General features: G+C 42.0%; 1 protein-coding gene across 1 annotated transcript in view; it reads left to right on the forward strand.

The window, feature by feature from the left end:
* Positions 1-3,250: 3,250 nt before the first annotated feature.
* Positions 3,251-19,643, forward strand: part of LOC121540889 (E3 ubiquitin-protein ligase NEDD4-like) — a 32,548-nt gene continuing 16,155 nt past the window's right edge. The window contains exons 1-5 of the mRNA XM_041850011.2: positions 3,251-3,470; positions 4,680-4,753; positions 6,223-6,301; positions 6,392-6,430; positions 10,643-10,696. Of these exons, the coding sequence (XP_041705945.1) occupies positions 3,423-3,470; positions 4,680-4,753; positions 6,223-6,301; positions 6,392-6,430; positions 10,643-10,696 (294 nt within the window). The 5' untranslated portion in view covers positions 3,251-3,422. The remainder of the gene's footprint in view (positions 3,471-4,679; positions 4,754-6,222; positions 6,302-6,391; positions 6,431-10,642; positions 10,697-19,643) is intronic.

A 19,643-nucleotide genomic window follows, 5' to 3' on the forward strand; every position in this document is an offset into this window, starting at 1 on the left:
GGTGTCTGGGATGATTGTGTTGATGTGAGCCATGACCAGCCTTTTCAAAGCATTTTATGGCTACAGGGTGGAAAGTGTAAGGGGTGATAGATATTTAGACTGGTTTATTGGCATTCTTGGGCACAGGGACTATGGTGGTGGTCTGGTTGAAACATGTAGGTATTACAGACTGGGTAGGGAGAGGTTGAAAATGTAGTGAAGATAATTTGGCCAGCTGGTCAGCCGATGCCTGAGTATGAGTCCTGGTAATCGTTGGGCCCCAAGCCCGCAGCCTTTGTAAAGTTAACCCGTTTAAAGGTCACTCACATCAGCTGGGAGAGAGGACACACAGTATGAAATAGCTGGTGCTCTCATGCATGGTTCAGTAGCCCTTGATCATGACTCGTTCATTTATTACACAGTCATGGACAAAGGCGCTTCTTTAGGGGAGGTCTGAACATTAACACCCATGCTTAGGCGATACGGTGTTGGGAAGCATGAAATCAACCTTATCTTTCATATCGAAAAAAATAAATAATAATAAGTTAAATTGATAATACATTCATAGGGTTAGTGTTCCCACACTGCCATATTCATGTTACAGCGCTTTGTAAAGTGGACTGCCTGTGTATTAGCTACAGTATCTGCATCTCTGAACACCTGTGTAAACTGAAGACAGACGCCACAAACGCGTTGTCACTGAAAATACTGTCGGCAGCAACGATGTTAAAACCGGTTAAACCAGTAAGTTTGTATTTTGTATTTGTGAAATTATTTTGATGTGATATGAAAATAGAGGGATTTATGTTTCTAGAACTGTATCACAATTGATAATCGATACACGTTTAGGATGGAGTATTTGGCTGTTTTGGCCCAGAGACAATTCGCCCTTTAAACAGAACATGTAAGGTCCTTGGACTAAGCAGTAACGTTAGGCTCCTTTAGTCCAATATTGGGCTAGGTTCAGTGTTGCTTTGCCTCGAAGTGAGCATAAAAGGCATTTAGCCCATCTAGTAGGCTCGCATCACTGGGCAGCTCGCAGGCTGGGTTTCCCCTAATCCGTGATAGTTTGCAAGCCCTGCCACATCCGACTTGAGCATCAGAGTCGGTGTAGTAGAATTCAATCTTAGTCCTGTATTGCACGCCTTTGCCGTTTGATGATTTGTCTAAGGCCATAGTGGGATTGTTGGCCGGATTAGTGTCCCGCTCTTTGAAAGCGGCAGCTCTAGCCTTTAGCTCGGTGCGGAGGTTGCCATGGCTTCTGTTGGGATATGCTACGTTTACGGTACTGTGGGGGACGACGTCGCGATGCAATTATTGATGAAGCCGGTGACTGAGGTCATACCCAATGCCGTTGGATGAATCCCGAAATATTACCAGTCTGTACTAGCAAACAGTCCTGAGAGTAGCATCCGGGACATCATCTGACCCACTTCCATATTGAGTGAATCACCGGTACTTCCTGCTTTAGCTTTTTGCTTGTAAGCAGGAATCAGAAGATAGAATTATGGTCAGATTTTCAAATGGAGGGCAAGGGAGAGCTTTGTAGGTCTCTGTGTGTGGAGTAAAGGGTGGTCTAGGAGTTTTTTCTTCTGGTTGCACACGTGACATGCTGGTAGAAATTAAAACTGATTTAAGTTTGCCTGCATTAAAGTCTAGGAGCGCCAAACTTGGATGAGCATTTTCTGTTTTCTTATGGCCTTTATACAGCTCGTAAGTCCGGTCTTAGTGCCAGCGTCGGGTTGTGGTGGTAAATAGACTCCCGAAAAGAATATAGTTGAAAACTATCTTGGTAGATAGTGTGGTCTACAGCTTATCATGAGGTACTCTACCTCAGGCGAGCAATAACTCGAGACTACCTTAATATTAGACATCGCGCACCAGCTGTTATTGACAAATAGACACACACCCCCACCCCTTGTCTTACCGGACATAGCTGTTCTGTCCTGCCAATGTATGGAAAACCCAGCTAACTGTATATTATCTGTGTCGTTGTTCAGCCACGACTCGGTGAAACATAAGATAATACAGTTTTTAATGTCCCGTTGGTAGGATAGTCTCGAACGGAGCTCATCCAGTTTATTCTCCAGTGATTGCACGTTGGCCAATAGAATGGATGGTAGAGGTGGGTTACCCACTCGCCGACTAATTCTCACAAGTCACCCTGATCTCCGCCCCCTGTATTTCCTTATTTTCTTCATGCGAATGACTGGGATTTGGGCCTTGTCTGGGAGCAACATTATATCCTTCGCGCCAGACTCATTAAATAAAAAATCTTTGTCCAGTTTGAGGTGAGTAATCGCTGTTCTGATATCCAGAAGCTCTTTTCTGTCATAAGAGACGGTAGCATCAACATTATGTACAAAATAGCACAATTGGTTAGGAGCCCGTAAAACGCAGCCATCCAGTCCTGCATCATTCTAAAAAGACAGAAGACAGAGGGGCCATACTTATGCTAATTAGCTATCTGTGTCTCAGAACACCTGTGTGTAAACAGAAGATGAACGCCACAAAGGTGTTGTTGTGAAACACCTGGGAGGGGGCAATATATAAATAAATCACACAGAGATGTAGCTTCGGCTTCAAGTCCCTTGTAATGAGTGAGCTAGGATGCACTGTGCGCCCCATAGGAATTTCTAGGTATAACCAATCAAACTCAGATCAGACATCAATAGAGCACACAGATCGTATAATCAACATTTAGATAAATTAATAGCTTATTACTTACTGGTACACATTATGATTCTGTGTTATTATTAAGGCACTTTTAATTCTATCAAATTGTCACACAAAAATACTGTTGGCTGTAACTGTTAAAACGGTATACAGTAAGTGTATATTATGGATTTGTGAAATTATTTTGATGTGATATGAAAGAGAGCTTAATGTTTATAGAACCGTACTGCAATTGACAATCAACTCACGTTTAGATGGAGTATTTTGCTGTTTTTGCTGCCAGAGCCAATTCGCCTCTGAACAGAACATGTAAGGTCCTTGGACTGTAAGGACTAAGGTTAGGCTGCTTTAGTCCATTATTGGGCTGGTCTCAGAGGTTTGTAAAATGATGCACCATTACAATATTTGAAATGGGTACATTATTTGTCCTGGTCTGTAATGGAAGTGAAGATGCAAAACTATTCATTACAACCTTTCCACTAACTACTGGACGTTTTGTTGATAACTACTTTGTATCTACTTTTTTGATACATTGTACATCACGATCTCGTGAAATTACTACGTAGGAGGTGGAGGCGTGGTAGCAGAGTCAGGATCCTGGTGGTGGAGAACGACGCACGACACGTTTGAACATTTAACTAGCTATTGTGTCTGGTACAGTTCATTAGTTCTTGAAAGGTGAATTGGTGGAAGACCACCTACAGTGTTATCATTCGGTATATTTTACTTTAATCGACCTACAGGACATAAGCTACGGCGCTGAGGATATGAGTATGGCTGCACTTCCCGAGGTCCGCGGACTTCAGACTGATGAGGTAAATATTTAGCTAACTAGCTAGCCAATTAACTAACTGGCTACCTGGGTAGATAAATGCCGTTATATCCAAGTGTTTTAGCTAAAGTGTCTTTACATTTCTTTGGGTATTTATTGTCAGCTGTCAGAGTTGGGCAGTCAAGTCCCACCATACCAATATCCATTTTATCGAAGCAACGTTAGCCAGCCAGCTAGCTAGCTAGTTAGCATGTGTAACAATTGATGGTCACTCAGACAACGTCATCAGCTGTCTGTCAGCTGTCATCGTTGAATAGGCCTACTGTTGATCAGTTAGCTAGCAAACACACAATTTTTAGACAACCTATAAACATTAACTTAAGGATCATTAACTAATCTCTGAAGCTGGAGACTCTGATCTCCCTCACTAACTTTAAGCATCAGTTGTCAGAGCAGTTTACCGATCACTGCACCTGTACACAGCCCATCTGTAATTAGCCCACCCAACTACCTCATCCCCATATTGTTATTTATTTTGCTCATTTGCACCCCATTATCTCTATTTGCACATCATGTTCTGCACATCTATCATTCCAGTGTTAATACTAAATTGTAATTATTTTGCACTATGGTCTATTTATTGCCTTACTTCCATAACTTACTACATTTGCACACACTGTATATAGATTTTCTATTGTGTTATTGACTGTATGTTTTGTTTTATCCCATGTGTAACTCCGTGTTGTTGTTTTTATCGCACTGCTTTGCTTTATCTTGGCCAGGTCGCAGTTGTAAATGAGAACTTGTTCTCAACTGGCTTACCTGGTAAAATAAAGGTAAAATAAAAATAAAATAAAATAACCATGCCAGTTGGCTAAAAAGCTAGGCAGGCAGGTGGCTAAACTCAGAGAGCAGTGGAAAGGAAAGGGGGATACCTAGTCAGTTGTACAACTGAATGCATTGAACTGAAATGTGTCTTCCGCATTTAACCCAACCCCTCTGACCCAAAGGAGTCACGTGAGTTATTATCACGTCATTATTAGTGTGGCCTAAGTAGATCTTGAATGTTTGAGATCAAATAAGTATCCACGTGGAAAAACACCTACACATTTTATTTCCCTGTGAGTCATTTACTGTAAGTGACATTCATGTAGCTAACATCATTAACCTGATATTTACAGTGTGTAGTGTGTGTTTATATAAGCAGCTAATAATGTGATTTATGTCCTTATTGTGTTTTGTTTTTTTCCAGGATGAGGCTAGAATTCTGAGAGTGAAAGTCATAGCTGGAATTGGATTGGCCAAGAAAGATATCCTTGGAGCCAGGTCAGTCTTGATTTTGAGGAAAATATGTCTTCAAATGGATAATCCAATCTATCGCTATCACTTAAACAAATTCAGGACAGAGAAGTGAACCTCCTATTAGCGAGGATCGCTTCACTGCCCCCTCCGAACGCAAAAGCACGTCCCTGTGCTTCGACCCCTCACACTTCCGCCCTTGCATTCCGATGCGATCCCACTTCTGACACCAATTTAACGAACAGCGGTACAGGGAAGCGAACCCGGGTCGTTGGTGTGAAATGCAAAGACCTTATGCATTGCACCCATAGGGTTAACCCACTTGGTGGGAATTGTAACCAGACTCATATTAGCGAGGTTTGCTTCAGTATCTCTGAATAATTCTGGTGTCTCGTGTTACCAAAATACAGTGTCCTATCTTTGATACACTACTTTTTAGGAAACTCATGCTTTTGACCATGTTATACCATAAAATACTACATTCTGTTTCTACATGTTCCTTAGTGTGGACTGTGGACCCTTCCTAACTTATTGGACTCCTAAATCATCTATTAGAGTTCTGTGTGCTTCTTGTGTGCTGTTTTGCCCAAAACACATCTAGAGTTAAGAGATAACATAAGTAGGTCTATTGCCCCAATCATTTTAGGATGAAACCTTACACATCTACCCACTTCATAATAAACAGCAAACTGATTGTCAGTTTATACTGTAAACACTTGGTAATGAGCCCATATTTGTGGAACTTTTTTATTTTGTCAACATTGTGGACCTAGTGGTGTGCGTGCGTACTATACTATATGGTGGTTGAATGCTCTGTGCATTTAGAAATTCAAATGTATTCGCCTGATACTTATTGAATACTATGAATCAAACTTGAGCGCAAAAGTCTGAGATTTGCAAAATCATCTTCAAAATGTGCTGTTCCACAGACGGAAAATGGTTGCTGTGTTCCTGTTTTGCCTTGTTGAATGGAAAGTTCAGCACCATAGCAGTGGGTTGAAAGATGGCCTTGTGTTGTCCTGCTTTGAAGAAACCTTGTGTACCCACTTCAAAATAAGAAAATATTCTTATTCATATTAAGTAGGCTTATGTCATCTTCCAAGCGTTTCTTAAATTGTCAACTCTCCGTAGACCGTACTGTAACTGTCCTGTGCAACCTTTAGATGGCGCTATTATCTGTAGTTCTCTGCCCTTGCATACAGTAGATGCTTCAGAATCTCCAGGCTCCTTTCCCCTAAATAGCCCTCCATCATTTCCCGTCAAGTCAACACAGTACCGAATAAACACTATTTTTCTACACATGTCCATTGTAAAATGTCAGTATTTCTTTCAGTGCAACTATTTATGGTTCTGATGATGACATTGGTTTGTGCTCCATATGGCCTGTGGGAGAAAACTGTAACATGCTATCCAGAGATGTTCCCTCGTTTGATCTTTGCACACCAAGGGACAGATAGACATCAAGTTGAGCTTTGTCTTTTCATTTTCTATCACAGTGATCCATATACAAGAGTGTCCCTTTATGACCCTGTCAATGGAGAACTAACAAGTCTTCAGACTAAAACAATTAAAAAGGTGAGTAACTGCGCTATCTGAGTAAGTACAGAGCATTTATTTATGTTTTGTAAGTATCCTATTTACATTTAAATACATTGTCATTTCCAGACATTGGACCCGAAGTGGAATGAGGAATTCTTTTTCAAGGTAAGTCAAATGTATGATAAAAAGAGCATTGTGAATGTGTGTGTGTAGTTTCTGTTTTACCCAGGGCTCTGAGGACATTTAAGACTCAACCCTTCCTTGACCTTTCTCTCCATTTTTCTCTCTCTTTATTTCATCTCTTTTTGCTGCATGCCTCCATGTCTGTGAATCGTAATGGCCCAGTAATATGTTCCCTATTAGTGTTTGAAGCTGCTCCAGATTCTCACTGGGAGGTTAACATTTCACAAACAGCAAGTTAAAAGTCAGAACGCAAAAACATTTTTGTCTGTGGACATGGGATGTTTTTTTTTGTACAATGTTTACGGGTGTCTGTACATAATGAGGACCAACAGGAAGTCCTCCACTATGTTGGGCGTTGTGATTGGTCAATAAGATCCACCCAGCATCCTGTGAGATTGTTGCCCCTGGCTCCTATCTTGGGCGTGATTAAATGTTGAACTGGGGGTGTGAAACAGAGCCTCAGTGAGTCAGCTGGTGTTGACGTGAGTCCTTGCTCTGAGGTTTTTGTGTGGAGAGCATGTCTTGCATCTTGATGTAGAAAACCACATTATTTTCTGCATGTGGAGAAAAAGCAGAGAGGGGTAACTTCTACCGGCATCTGTTTGTACCACATACACTACCGGTCAAAAGTTTTAGAACACCTACTCATTCAAGGGTTTGTCTTTATTTTTAAATTGTTCTACATTGTAGAATAATAGTGAAGACATCAAAACTATGAAATAACACATATGGAATCATGTATTAACCAAAAAAGTGTTAAATAAATCAAAATATTTTATATTTGAGATTCTTCAAATAGCCACCCTTTGCATTGATGACAGCTTTGCACATTCTTGGCATTTTCTCAACCAGCTTCATGAGGTAGTCACCTGGAATGCATTTAAATTAACAGGTGTGCCTTCTTAAAAGTTAATTTGTGGAATTTCTTTCCTTCTTAATGTGTTTGAGCCAATCAGTTGTGTTGTGACAAGATAGGGGGGTATACAGAAGATAGCCCTATTTGGTAAAAGACCAAGTCCATATTATGGCAAGAACAGCTCAAATAAGCAAAGAGAAACTGCAGTCCATCATTACTTTAAGACATGAAGGTCAGTCAATACGGAAAATGTCAAGCGTTATGATGAAACTGGCTCTCATGAGGACCGCCACAGGATTGGAAGAGTTACCAGCCTTAGAAATTGCAGTCCAAATAAATGCTTCACAGAGTTCAAGTAATAGACACAGCTCAACATCAACTGTTCAGAGGAGACTGTGTGAATCAGGCCTTCATGGTCGAATTGCTGCAAAGAAACCACTACTAAAGGACACCAATAAGAAGAGGAGACTTGCTTGGGCCAAGCAACACGAGCAATGGACATTAGACCGCTGGAAATGTGTCCTTTGGTCTGATGAGTCCAAATTGGAGATTTTTGGTTCCAACCGCCGTGTCTTTGTGAGACGCGGTGTGGGTGAACGGATTAATCTGTGCATGTGTATTTCCCAACGTAAAGCATGGAGGAGGAGTTGTTATGGTGTTGGGGTGCTTTGCTGGTGACATTGTCTGTGATTTATTTAGAATTCAAGGCACACTTGAACACCAGCATGGCTACCACAGCATTCTGCAGCGATTCGCCATCCCATCTGGTTTGGGCTTAGTGGGACTATCATTTGTTTTTCAACAGGACAATGACCCAACACACCTCCAGGCTGTGTAAGGGCTATTTGACCAAGAAGGAGAGTGATGGAGTGCTGCATTAGATGACCTGGCCTCCACAGTCCCCTGACCTCAACCAAATTGAGATGGTTTGGGATGAGTCGGACCGCAGAGTGAATGAAAAGCAGCCAACAAGTGCTCAGCATATGTGGGAACTCCTTCAGACTGTTGGAAAAGCATTCCAGGTGAAGCTGGTTGAGAGAATGCCAAGAGTGTGCAAAGCTGTCATCAAGGCAAAGTGTGGCTATTTGAAGAATCTCAAGTATAAAATATATTTTGATTTGTTTAACACTTTTTTTGGTTACTACATGATTCCATATGTGTTATTTCGTAGTGTTGATGTCTTCACTATTATTCTACAATGTAGAAAATAGTAAAAATAAAGAAAAACCCTTGAATGAGTAGGTGTTCTAAAACTTTTGACCGGTAGTGTAGCAGTAGACTAGGCCCATCTCGCCAGTAGACCGAGGGAAATATTTGAAATGTTTAAATTTCTCTGGCCATTGACATTGAGCAGGAAGCTTTTGTGTATATATAGTTGCACACATTCAGTAATATATCCACTATGTTTAAGCCTTAGACACTCATTACCCATGTCTAGAAACTATGGCAGTGCTGCACAATGTCCCGTTGCCCTGGACAATGATTCAACACTCCCCCCAGTCAATCTGAAATGAGAAAAAAATCACGTCACCATGCCAGTTGAGATTTCTGTCTCCTACAGTCTTTTCAGGGATTTTCTCCATCATGGTTTCTTGGTACAGTAAATCAGTACTCAGTGGATTCTCCTTAGACGGATACAGCTGTTGTAACACTTACAGCTCCCTGCACCTTGTAGTACTTGTCCCTATTGTGAATGTTATTATGTTTATACCTGCCCTGGAAAGCTTTTGAACCTGTTTGATAAAATAACATGCGTTCAAACGAATATCAAAAGATCTTTTAAAACACCTGACCCCCTAGCCTATCTCTTATCTGTATCTTTTGATTGTTCTTTTGACGGTAATCATATATCATAAAGTAAACAAGTTATATTTGACGACCGCACTCTCCCTTTATTGTCTACAGGAGTTGCGGCCGATTTGGCCCACCTTACCAACGTGGCAGTGTTAATAATGGCTTCACTTAGCAAGAGGGCCCATTTTGACAGAAACACATTTCATTTTCCAGTGGTCATGAGATGGCCTGGGGGCGGTGGCTTTAGTTACAATGCCCCTGAGAAGGTGGTGGCTGTCTTTCACTGTGCGCCTCTTCCCAGCTCTGTCAAATGGTTTCTGATGTTTTTTAGTTATAGATCATTCTCACTCTGTTTTAAGCATTGAGAGGAAATACACCTACGTTCGAAGATATTTCAGATAAATATATTTATGTACAATTTTAAAAACTATGCGTTGTTAGTTCTCCGTGTCAAATGGGATGGGTTTTGTAATTAAAGCTGGGTGTCAGCAGATGGATGATCCAATTTAGATTTCATTAGCTCAGTCACAGCGATGGATTGAAATAATAGGCATGTTTGGTGCGAAGCCTACTAGTTTAAGGACCTGTTTGTGCTTTGTGTTAGTCAGCCAGCCAGAATATAACAGGGCTATCTTTGCTTATGAGTGGAGCTTGATTTTAGCTTCACAGCCGACATTGGTCACCTCCATTTGTGGTGCTGAGGACTGTGCTACTGGGGAGTGGGCCTCCCTCCAAATAGTAATCAGAAGCTGGAAGCTAGCCTGAGTTTATCCGCATAGACGACTCATGTTTTACAGACCCTTCAAATCATGGGTGGGCTCGCTCTTGCTAAAATCTAGTCATGACTCAATGCACAAACACTCACCTTATTTACAGTAGGAAGTGCTTGGGATGTTTTCGCTAGTACAAATATATTTTCTTGTCCGCCTTAGCCATTTTAAAAATAATGAATACAAAGAAGCTCCATATGCAGTCTGGTGTGCCAATGTCTGGTCCACTGAGCAATGGCCCACCTTTCCCTTTGTCCTATTTTACCTTAATTTTGTCTAGACGATGTCGCCGGTGTTGATGTTCTTATTTCTATGAGGATTTTCTTTTGACTTTGTAATCAGTTTGTTCTGAATGTCATCTTCACCTGGTTGTGAGACCTCTTAGGAAATTGCTTAGGGGAAGTTTCCACTACCACTCTGTGGGTGTTTGTGACAGAACTTGCTATGCTGTGTAGCCTAACTGTTTTCATGGTATGTGAGCTCTGAGCAACATGAGGTCAAATGTCATGTTTCCACATATCAACGCTTTGTGTTAGCCACAACAGAGATGTTTAGAGGGTACACCCAATTCTAAAGAAACATTCAATTGGAACTTAGAAATCAATAGTAAACTGGTCCAGTTCTATACCTAATGAAGGTAAAGGATTTGTTGTGATTGACAAGAGACTGGTGGTCTTCGGTCTATAGCATGTTGGGGAGATTAAGGAGGGGATTGTTGTTGAATTTAGTTTGATGTTCTTGGATACATTGGTTGAAGTCTCTTTTCTCTTTCAGGTTCATCCCAGGAAGCATCGGCTGTTGCTGGAGGTGTTCGATGAGAATCGTCTAGTAAGTCATTACGATATTCCTTCAGTATGTCCAGGCCTGTGGCTTTGACACTGCCACCACTACTGCTGACTCACTTTAGTAAAAGTGGAAGTGACCTTGAAGGCACAGATATAGTGATAGTTATTATAATCTTGTGCATCTGTTTTACCGTTTAGCACTTTATGTATCTACCCCCCCCCCCATTTGAGGTTTCATAAGTATTTGGACAAATTCACTTATGTGTATTAAAGTAGTCAGAAGTTAAGTATTTGGCCCCATATTTCTAGCACTCAATAACAACATCAAGCTTGTGACTACAGACTTTTTGGATGCATTTGCAGTTTGTTTTGGTTGTGTTTCAGATTATGTTGTGCCCAATAGAAATGAATGGTAAATAATGTATTGTCATTTTGGAGTCACCTTTATTGTAAATAAGAATATAATAGGTTTCTGAACACTTCTACATTAACCTGTTACACTCGTGGAAATTGGCCTATATAGAAAGGGACACATTTTAAAGAAGAACAATAAAAAGCATGTTAGCAATTGAAAGAGAACACTTTGGAGATTATGGGGAAATGATCAAGCCAAATGTGAGGACACAACAATTCACCTGATACAAGACTGAATCCAAACATTACACTGTTGATTTTATGTGAATTTTACATTTACTGTACTTTTCACAGCATTTGTCAATAACGAAATCTGAAAATACTGTGACTACATTTAGTCACATAAGAATATTCATTGACATTTTGGAGTAGGTGCAAGATAAGAAAAAACTATTACAAGGGTTTGAGTGAACGGTCAAACTGGTGTTTCCAAGTGGCCACACACCTCTCCAAACTGTGCACAGTTCCTAAGTAATTTCAATGCACTTTTATGGTATAGTTGAAGGAAAGAGCCCTCAACTATAAGGTAATTTTTTTTAGCTCTCCTGGCTTTGCCATTGAGGAACTGAAGCAAGCACACTTGTAGTTTTTTGTTTGGAACAAAGCCATGTGTCCCCACCATCACACATTACTGTTGTTGTATATGAAATCCAAAAATGTTCCATTTATAAATCGTAATCTGGGTCAGGGGGCATAATTTGAGCTGATTCTATTGCCAACATGGCTAGCAAAGTTATAAAATATGATCTTAATGTTAGGCTTTCAAAAGGCACTTCAGACAGATTGTAATTTTGGTGCACATAGAATGGAGTCATGAGTGCATTCAAGTGCGTGTTCTGCGGCAAATCTTCACAATACGACAAACAGGCTCATTCTGTTCAGGACAACCCAGGGTATAAATAACGCATGTCATCCTTGTTACTGAGGATCAAACATAGCGATCATGAACGTTGATCATGTAAATGACATGAGTTTTCAAATATGGACATGTGAAGTGCACATTTGGACTGTTGAGTGTGTGGTTTGCTTGTATGACTTCAAAGTGGTATTCATTATAAACCTCAATGGCTCATCTTTCAGAACACATCGACTCCTCCTGATTTACAGCATTTTCCTCACTCAGACAACAAATGTGCAAAAGTAGCCCAATTACCGGGAGGGACGGGGGCATCTTCTTGTTGCACGCGGTGCTCAAGTTTATAACGTCTGTCAGTCAAAACCCATACAGCCCTGTGAACTGGACAACCGGAGCTCTAACGTCATGTATAACATGTTACTGTACAGCCACTGGTTACCAATTTCGGTGCTTATCAATGACATAATCTGCCGTTTTCAGCGAGTAGAAAGGGTTAATGTGGATGCCACCATGATTATGGATAATCATGAATAAATCTTGAATGATGAGTGAGAAAGTTAAAGGCATAAATATAACCCCCCTAAAAATGCTAACCTCCCCATTTATTGGTAATGATGAGAGATTAGTATGTCTTGGGGGTATGATGTTTGTGCCTCTAACGTTCTCACTCATCATTATTCATGATTAATTCATGATTATCCATGATTATGGTACCATCCACATTAATGTTGAAGTGTTCAGAAACATTCTATTCTTATTTACAATAGAAGTGACTCCAGAATGACACAATACATTATTTACCATTCATTTCTATTGGGCACAACATAATCTGAAACACAACCAAAACAACTTACAAATGCATCCAAAAAGTTTGAAGAGTCACAAGCGTGATGTAGTCATTGCGTGCTAGGAATATGGGACCAAATATTACACGTTTCACTACTTTAATACACAAGTGAATTTGTCCAAATACTTGTCACTTTCAAATGGGGGGACTAGATACATAAAGTGCTTTTATTTCTAAACGGTAAAACATATGTATGAAAATAACATCAAATAAAAGGTGACATTTTGTACTGTAGCCTCAAATAAAACATTTGATCTCAAATCCAAAATGCTGGAGTTATAGAGCCAAATTAAAAGTTTTAGCTTCACTGTCCAAATAAATACGTAGGGGAGTGTAAATGTGGCGTGTTATAACTTGATTAATTCTGACAATGGTCAGAATAACTTTAACTCCATGACTAGACCTAGTTTATATTCAAGTATGGCAACACTATGAGTAGGCCTACCTGTTTGTATCACTACCTTCCAGGTGTGTTTGGCTTTCATTTGGTTATTTCTGGTCTCTGTAATTGTCACACACACATATTTTGAATGACCCAGTTCCCTCTATTTCATGAGGTGTACTGACCAATATCAAGCAGTGAATGCCAGTTGCATGTATGACCTACAATACTTAAAGGTGTGTGTGTGTATGTCGCTGCCTCAGTAACATTTAGTCTAGGCCTAGGTTGTTAACATTGGTGTTTTGCCCAAAAGTACAGACATATGTTTTAACTTGTCATGTATACCTTTTTATAGCAATTTGTCTCCATTAAATCCAGGTATAGGAAATAGAATATCCCCTTAGGTCTTATTAAGAGTGAAAGGTAGGCTAACTGGTTCTGAACACACTAAACTAACTCAAGTATGACCAAGCAGTGATTGTTTTTGTACCTTTATGATTTGCCAACGGCCACATAGCTGAATACTTATGTGGGGCTAACTAGCTACAGCTCTGGCCTAGTTGCTGTTGATGGAATGGAGTGACAGGAGTACTGCTGTCACTGAGACCTAGTATAGTATCCCTTTGAGTTCTAAGTGTGTAAAGTTGTGCAAACATGAAGCCTCGTCCAAACTTAGGCCTGACTCAGACTTTCATGTAAATTATAATTAATTGATATCAATAGAAGATTTGCGCAGAGCTCAACCTACTGTACATGTACACAATATATCAGTGTTGATACTTTAGTGGCTACTGAGATTTCCTGATACCCCCATGCCCATCACGGGTTGTTGTGGGAATAGTCACTATGTGGCACGTGGTGTGACGTGGGCGCCCTGACTGCGTCAGTCTCAACTGGTGAGTCATTATCACATCCAGCCTGTGCCCCTTTCATAGCATTACAGTATGGAACTGACCTGCTGCAGGCCAGGCTGACAGTAATGCCCCAGAATAGCCCCAGCCTAACACAATAGCTTTTGGTTGATATGGAGTGGAATGTCAATGACAGCATAGCAGGAATTAAACCAGCTACTGGCTGTTACATGAGGTGTCGAATGACAGGTGATGCCGCCTATATCCCTTTATGCTTTTCAAAGCTGCTTTATACATGAAATTAAGCTGAGCTACTGTAGGAGTGAAGTTTGTTTGTAGTAGGTGTGAATGTTTTTAAACGTTGAAACGAAGTTGGGATTGTTCATGTTAAGAAAAATCCCTAACTGATATACATTATTTTTTGTTCTTTTTCCCCCCCACAAAATTTAAATCACAGTGCAGTTACCAGAAAACATGTTATTTTCTGTAGACGGTAGGCTATAAAGGCCTGGGGAAAGTTGTGTAAGTTAAATAAAACCAAATAGGAAGAGGCAAACTTAATGAATTTTTGTTATCGTTTTAACGGAAGAAGTTAATGTTTTCCATTTGTCACATCCCTAGTTTGTAGATGATCTTTATTACATTTTCCAGCCCTTTGTTATTTTTCAATTCTTTGTTTATGTAAGTGCCATCAGCTGAAGCTTTCATGGCTTTATCCGAGCTTCAAAGAGCTGCCGATGGACTCAAGCATTCAGTTTATGATCTTGCTGACTTTTGCAGTTTGTAATAACTATTAGTAGCTTGCCTACATATTTCCCCGGCCACGGTGGTTTCCCAGTACGGATGCTATTAGTTTTTCTGCACCTTACATGTGGAACAATCTCCAATACACCCTGAAATTGGGGGAATTGGTGCCTCTAGGGCTTTTCAGACTGCTGTTAGGGGACCCTTCATTAATTAACTTATGAGTTTGTTATGAGTGCATTGTGTGGATGATTGTTTTGTGTGGATGCGTTTTTTTAATGTTTTTTTGTGTATATTAAGTGCTTTTATTGTATAGATGTGTATTTTTGTATCTACAGGGCTCACCTGTCAAAATAATAATAAAATAAAAAAGTGTGTGTGTGTGTATATATATATATATATATATATATACAGTGGGGAGAACAAGTATTTGATACACTGCCGATTTTGCAGGTTTTCCTACTTACAAAGCATGTAGAGGTCTGTAATTTTTATCATAGGTACACTTCAACTGTGAGAGACGGAATCTAGAAAATCACATTGTATGATTTTTAAGTAATTAATTTGCATTTTATTGCATGACATAAGTATTTGATCACCTACCAACCAGTAAGAATTCCGGCTCTCACAGACCTGTTAGTTTTTCTTTAAGAAGCCCTCCTGTTCTCCACTCATTACCTGTATTAACTGCACCTGTTTGAACTCGTTACCTGTATAAAAGAAACCTGTCCACACACTCAATTAAACAGACTCCAACCTCTCCACAATGGCCAAGACCAGAGAGCTGTGTAAGGACATCAGTGATAAAATTGTAGACCTGCACAAGGCTGGGATGGGCTACAGGACAATAGGCAAGCAGCTTGGTGAGAAGGCAACAACTGTTGGCACAATTATTAGAAAATGGAAGTAGTTCAAGATTGACGGTCAATCACCCTCGGTCTGGGGCTCCATGCAAGATCTCACCTTGTGGGGCATCAATGATCATGAGGAAGGTGAGGGATCAGCCCAGAACTACACGGCAGGACCTGGTCAATGACCTGAAGAGAGCTGGGACCACAGTCTCAAAGAAAACGATTAGTAACACACTACGCCGTCATGGATTAAAATCCTGCAGCGCACGCAAGGTCCCCCTGCTCAAGCCAGCGCATGTCCAGGCCCGTCTGAAGTTTGCCAATCACCATCTGGATGATCCAGAGGAGGAATGGGAGAAGGTCATGTGGTCTGATGAGACAAAAATAGAGCTTTTTGGTCTAAACTCCACTCGCCGTGTTGGAGGAAGAAGAAGGATGAGTACAACCCCAAGAACACCATCCCAACCGTGAAGCATGGAGGTGGAAACATCATTCTTTGGGGATGCTTTTCTGCAAAGGGGACAGGACGACTGCACCGTATTGAGGGGAGGATGGATGGGGCCATGTATCGCGAGATCTTGGCCAACAACCTCCTTCCCTCAGTAAGAGCATTGAAGATGGGTCGTGGCTGGGTCTTCCAGCATGACAACGACCCGAAACACACAGCCAGGGCAACTAAGGAGTGGCTCCATAAGAAGCATCAAGGTCCCGGAGTGGCCTAGCCATTCTCCAGACCTGAACCCAATAGAAAATCTTTGGAGGGAGCTGAAAGTCCGTATTGCCCAGCGACAGCCCCGAAACCTGAAGGATCTGGAGAAGGTCTGTATGGAGGCGTGGGCCAAAATCCCTGCTGCAGTGGGTGCAAACCTGGTCAAGACCTACAGGAAACGTATGATCTCTGTAATTGCAAACAAAGGTTTCTGTACCAAATATTAAGTTCTGCTTTTCTGATGTATCACGTACTTATGTCATGCAATAAAATGCAAATGAATTACTTAAAAATCATACAATGTGATTTTCTGGATTTTTGTAAGTAGGAAAACCTGCAAAATCGGCAGTGTATCAAATACTTGTTGTATATATATCAAATATATATCAATACTTGTATATATATATGTGTGTATATATAATATATATATATGTGTGTATGTGTTAGGACACCCATTCCTCAGTTTCATATAGAATTATGCCGGATCTCATTCCTCTTGATTTCCTGTAATTCTATACCAGTGGGTAAAAATATGTGTGGGGGCACAGCGCAGGAGAAACATTAGAATCATAGCTGCTGCTGGGAGCCAGTAGCGCCAGAGTCTTGATTGAGTGGCCTGAAACAGAAATGAACAGTTCTCCTGACAGACCTCCAGTCTGAGATGCCGAAGAGACTCCTGTGTTCTTTTTTCTAGTGAGGCGACCAGGAGGAGTGAGGCTTTTGGAAGAGGCAGGGAGGTGTTGGACACGGTCTGTCTATATTTCAGAAGGCACAGTTGCAACAAGGCTGAGGTTTGGCTGGAATGGGAGTTCTGCCCTTTAAAACCTTGGTGCAGCTCTCTGTGACTGTGTTGAGTTCAGCTTCTTAAAGAGGGGTTACTTCAGTCTGAGGGGCTTGTGCGTTTGGGTCGTGCCTCCACAGAAGAGCGCCTGACCTCCCCTGACTACTAGCCTCACAGAGCAGCCAGAGAGGAATGTAGGTTGTCACCAGAGCTATTTTGTGCAGCCGCTAATGATTGTAATCACAGAGCAGAACGGGACTCGGAGAAGTTGCCTTGCCGCTGTTCATTTTTCATCCCAAGCTGGTCTCTTGCCATGCCATGCTCACTACTGGCTCCCAGGGATTAGAGAGTTAGACGAATGGCACGCCGGCTCCGCTTGCACTTTGCGTCGAGAAGAAGCAACACAGATCCTCTGTCAGAGAGCCTGAGCAGCCATGGTGAGGAGAGCGGTCTCCGTGTGTCAGTCCGCAGCCCCACAGAGAGCCTAGCGCACAGCTCTGTCCACATGAAGGTGACTCCAGGGCAGCCAGCTCTGGCTTTGCCTCCCCTGTCACCGGAGTACGGTAATTTACAGCCGTACTCATCCGTATTTATACCCAAGGTGAACACAGGCAGCGGCAGCAAGAAGAGTACTCTGCAGATCTCCTTGCAGCCCCGTGGCAAGCTGAATGGAGAGCTCGAGAACAGCAATGAGGGCGGGGAGCCAGGGGTCGGCGAGCTGGTAGCGGGCAGTGGCTCAGACGGGGGATCCTGTAGCAGCAGCATGGCCAGCGACGCAGGCTACTGCAGCAGCAGCAGCAGCATCTTTGAGCCAGAGCTCCCAGATCAGCGTAGGGCAGCCCAGGAGAGAAGTCTGCCCCATAGGAAAGCCAGGGTCCCCCTGAGACGCTGCTCCTCCCTGGTTATATTTCCACGGAGCCCCTGTAATACACCACCAGCCTCCCCGGTCAGCCCTGTGGCTCTACCCTCCCTGCCTCCAGCCAGGGGCTCCTACCAGACTTCTCACCAGCTCCAGTTGTCCCCCAGTGAGACCCCGCAGGAGGACGAGACGGGTACCTCGAAAGCGTCCATTGCCACGGCGATGAACGGCCTGCGACTCTCTAAGAGCAGCTTTCCGTCAGCGGAGTTCAGAGACGCCAGGCCCATGGTGCATTTTAACGTTCCGCTACCAGATAAACCTAAAGACAAAATGGAGGAGAGTGAGAAGACTGACCGCTCGGCTACCTTAGCTCGACTGTGTTGCGACAAGGCTGACCGCTCTGCAAATTTAGACAGACACTCCAGTGTGCTGCTGCACTTTGCCCACCAGCGACCAATGTCTGGGAAGGCATCTACAAACAGAACAACAGTCAATGTTGAATGTCCTGACTCTCCAACCCAGGTCCCTCAGTCGCAGGGTGAATGTGGCCCTCGCCACATTAAGCTGTTTCGCAGCACCTCTGCTTGCTTACTCCCCTCAGCTAAACTTTCAGAGAGGAGCCACAGTGCCGGTCGGGCAGACAATGGAAATGGACAGGAAATGCCTGAGGAAAACCATTGTCATCACGCCTTACAAAGGAGCTTTTCTCTGGAAGTCCCCTACCATAATACTGGTATTTCATGTCATGTTTCCAACCAAAAACTAGCTAACTCTCCACATGTACACATCCATGTGTCCCACGGCTCTGGGGCAAGGGTCTCTAGCCCTGACATTGATGTAAACACTAATCACAAAAGGGATCACATACAAAAGAGCCCTGCAAGAAAGACCACGGTGAGTTTTTTTCCCTTCACTGGGTAGGATAGGAGCAAGACTGAGAATAGAGAAATTAGGCCTATGCTTTGGCAAAATGTAGTAGAATGGGTGGTACATTTATTGGTTAACTTATGGAATTTATGTTTTCAGCTGTGTAGTATTATAGTGGATTGCCTCATTGTGATTGGTCTGTATTTGTACCATTCACATTCACTTCTAACCTCAATAAATAGAGATTGTGGTGTTCATTAAGTGGGGTATTTATGTTGTACTTGTTATGTCCATCACCCTTAAGATGGCCTATCTGAAATGCTCCATTTGTTTCCATTTTAAAGATATTGTGCTGTACCCTACATGTTGCTCTGTTTACTCAGCCTTTGGGCTCCCTGCGAGCAAGCAGGAGCTAAGTTCAGTAACTGAGAAGACGGCTACAGCTAAGTCATGCAATTAACAAGCCCAATGTGGACAAACATTCAAAGGTATTCAGTTGTATAACAGTAAACCAGTAACATACTTGCAACCAGCAAAATGCTAAAAGAGAAAGAAAGCCTCCCTCATGCGATACTTGTCTGCGGGGGCCTTGTGAGTGCGTGTGTTTGAGTGTTTGTGTACACACGTGCTTTGGTTAAGAGGGGTTCTCAGTTTTTATTATTCTATTAACGCTTTGAGTAATCACTTTAAGTATTTACCCCTGGCTAAATTTAGTTGCGAGAAAAGCAGGTCTAGCAGGGGGACACGCGAGGAAGGGAACACACCATCCTTTTACTGTAAAAGCCCCCCCCCCCCCTTGCTATAAATAAAGCGCCACTGAGATATTCTC

This window comes from Coregonus clupeaformis, unplaced genomic scaffold (assembly GCF_020615455.1).
Source record: "Coregonus clupeaformis isolate EN_2021a unplaced genomic scaffold, ASM2061545v1 scaf1263, whole genome shotgun sequence".
Lineage (NCBI taxonomy): Eukaryota > Metazoa > Chordata > Actinopteri > Salmoniformes > Salmonidae > Coregonus > Coregonus clupeaformis.